Here is a 2,161-nt window from a genome sequence, read left to right as displayed (position 1 = left end):
CTTCCCTCTTCACTGTCGAGGGGAAGTTGAAAAATCAACTATCCAAAGTTCATTTTCACACTTTATTAACAGTCTGACGCCTAGGGATGCGTTTCATAAAGTACTCCTTACATTTTCAAACACTAATTAACCATATTTTTTGTTGTTTTATAATTAGCTACTGAGAACGAAATGTCCATGTAGATCATTTAATAATTTGCCAACCAATTAAATATCAATCGTGTTCATTGATTGGAATGATCAGTCGTTAATCGTAGAGAGCGTCCTAGTATAATGTCGGGTGATCGTTATCTTAACGATAACCCGACATCTCGTTTATAGTAATTTAACGAGATGGTTATCGTCCCCCGGAACAACAGACAGTCATCAATCAGTAGGATATCCGAAGGTAAATTAATTAGAGCGTTAATCACAGGGACCAGTTGGCAAATGATGATAAAGTGCCTCATGAGGTTATTTAATGAAGATGTAACTTGATGAATGAGGCATCATCCACTGGAATCATCACTGACGCGAGTGATGATTTTCTGATGCCGTCTCCTGTCTCTTGACCTATTCAGGGTGATGATATGGGGGGTAGTGAAGGAGCTCTTGCTCTACTTCCTCCTCCTCCTTTCAAAGGAAGTGTAAGACTACTACATAGAGTACCAGCCAGTAGCCAGAGTACCAGCCAGTAGCCAGAGTACCAGCCAGTAGCCAGAGTACCAGCCAGTAGCCAGAGTACCAGCCAGTAGCCAGAGTACCAGCCAGTAGCCAGAGTACCAACCAGTAGCCAGAGTACCAGCCAGTAGCCAGAGTACCAGCCAGTAGCCAGAGTACCAGCCAGTAGCCAGAGTACCAGCCAGTAGCCAGAGTACCAGCCAGTAGCCAGAGTACCAGCCAGTAGCCAGAGTACCACCTGGAAGTCAGAGTACCAGCCAGTAGCCAGAGTACCACCTGGAAGTCAGAGTACCAGCCAGTAGCCAGAGTACCAACTATGTGTCCAACACAATGCATGGTTCGGAGCGCATTTAAAGTCTCTAAAATTGCACTTGCATTCAATTCCTACATTATTAGACTTTAGTTTGGCAGAACAAGTCTTAGAATAAGTCTTATGAAGCAGTGGCTGCCGCTGTGGATGACTGCTGAAGTGCGGTGGTTCGTGTTTGCCTCCCTGTAGCTAGAATTTATATATATTGAAGTGAATTATTTTAAATGTTATATTTATATGTAAAAATATTTTTTTTTTTAATAAATTACCTTTTTTCATCTCCTGGCTGATGCCTGCCGTCCCGCGTGGGTATGGGTCGTGCTAACTTGGGTATGGGTCGTGCTAACGTGGGTATGGGTCGTGCTAATTTGGGTATGGGTCGTGCTAATTTGGGTATGGGTCGTGCTAATTTGGGTATGGGTCGTGCTAATTTGGGTATGGGTCGTGCTAATTTGGGTATGGGTCGTGCTAACTTGGGTATGGGTCGTGCTAACTTGGGTATGGGTCGTGCTAACGTGGGTATAGGTCGTGCTAACGTGGGTATGGGTCGTGCTAACGTAGGTATGGGTCATGCTAACGTGGGTATGGGTCGTGCTAACGTGGGTATGGGTCGTGCTAACGTGGGTATGGGTCGTGCTAACTTGGGTATGGGTCGTGCTAACGTAGGTATAGGTCGTGCTAACTTGGGCATGTAAAGCTGAGCTGAGGTTGAAGCTTCAGGTTAGCATGGTATTATTCCGTCTGAATTACATTAAATAATTATTTAAATTGGTAATTGGTAATTGCATTAAGACGGGTTCTCTGTGCTCAAATTGGCTCCCTGTGTTCAAAATGACTCTTGTTTGTTCAAAATGCCTTCTGAAAAATGGCTCTGTTAGTTTTAATTGGCTCTTTGGATTTATAATGGTTCTATATATTGATAATGGTCCACTTATTTTTTAAATGGCCCTTTTTTTTTACCTGCCTCTATAATTTCATATTGCGTCGCTTAGTTCAAAAGACTTTCTATGTACCAAATATATAATGAACATTCCTTAGAACAAATATTTAACTTTATATATTGCCTACAATATATAAAAACAAATCTTGTGTCAAACCTCCTGATTGCAAATCAACACTAGCCTCGTGCAAAAATATTTGATGTTGACCAGGCAATTTTTTTTATTAATCTAGATCCCCAAAAAAATGACT

General features: G+C 42.0%; 1 protein-coding gene across 1 annotated transcript; it reads left to right on the top strand.

Moving 5' to 3' along the window:
* The first annotated feature begins 1,281 nt into the window (after positions 1–1,281).
* On the top strand, positions 1,282–1,665 carry LOC123755092 (golgin subfamily A member 6-like protein 2). Its single transcript, XM_045737571.2, has one exon. The coding sequence runs from the start codon at positions 1,282–1,284 to the stop codon at positions 1,663–1,665; it is 384 nt and encodes a 127-aa protein (XP_045593527.2).
* The last annotated feature ends 496 nt before the right edge of the window (positions 1,666–2,161 follow it).

Source organism: Procambarus clarkii, chromosome 28 (genome assembly GCF_040958095.1).
Source record: "Procambarus clarkii isolate CNS0578487 chromosome 28, FALCON_Pclarkii_2.0, whole genome shotgun sequence".
NCBI classification, from domain to species: domain Eukaryota; kingdom Metazoa; phylum Arthropoda; class Malacostraca; order Decapoda; family Cambaridae; genus Procambarus; species Procambarus clarkii.
This window is presented reverse-complemented; position numbering and strand designations above follow the sequence as displayed.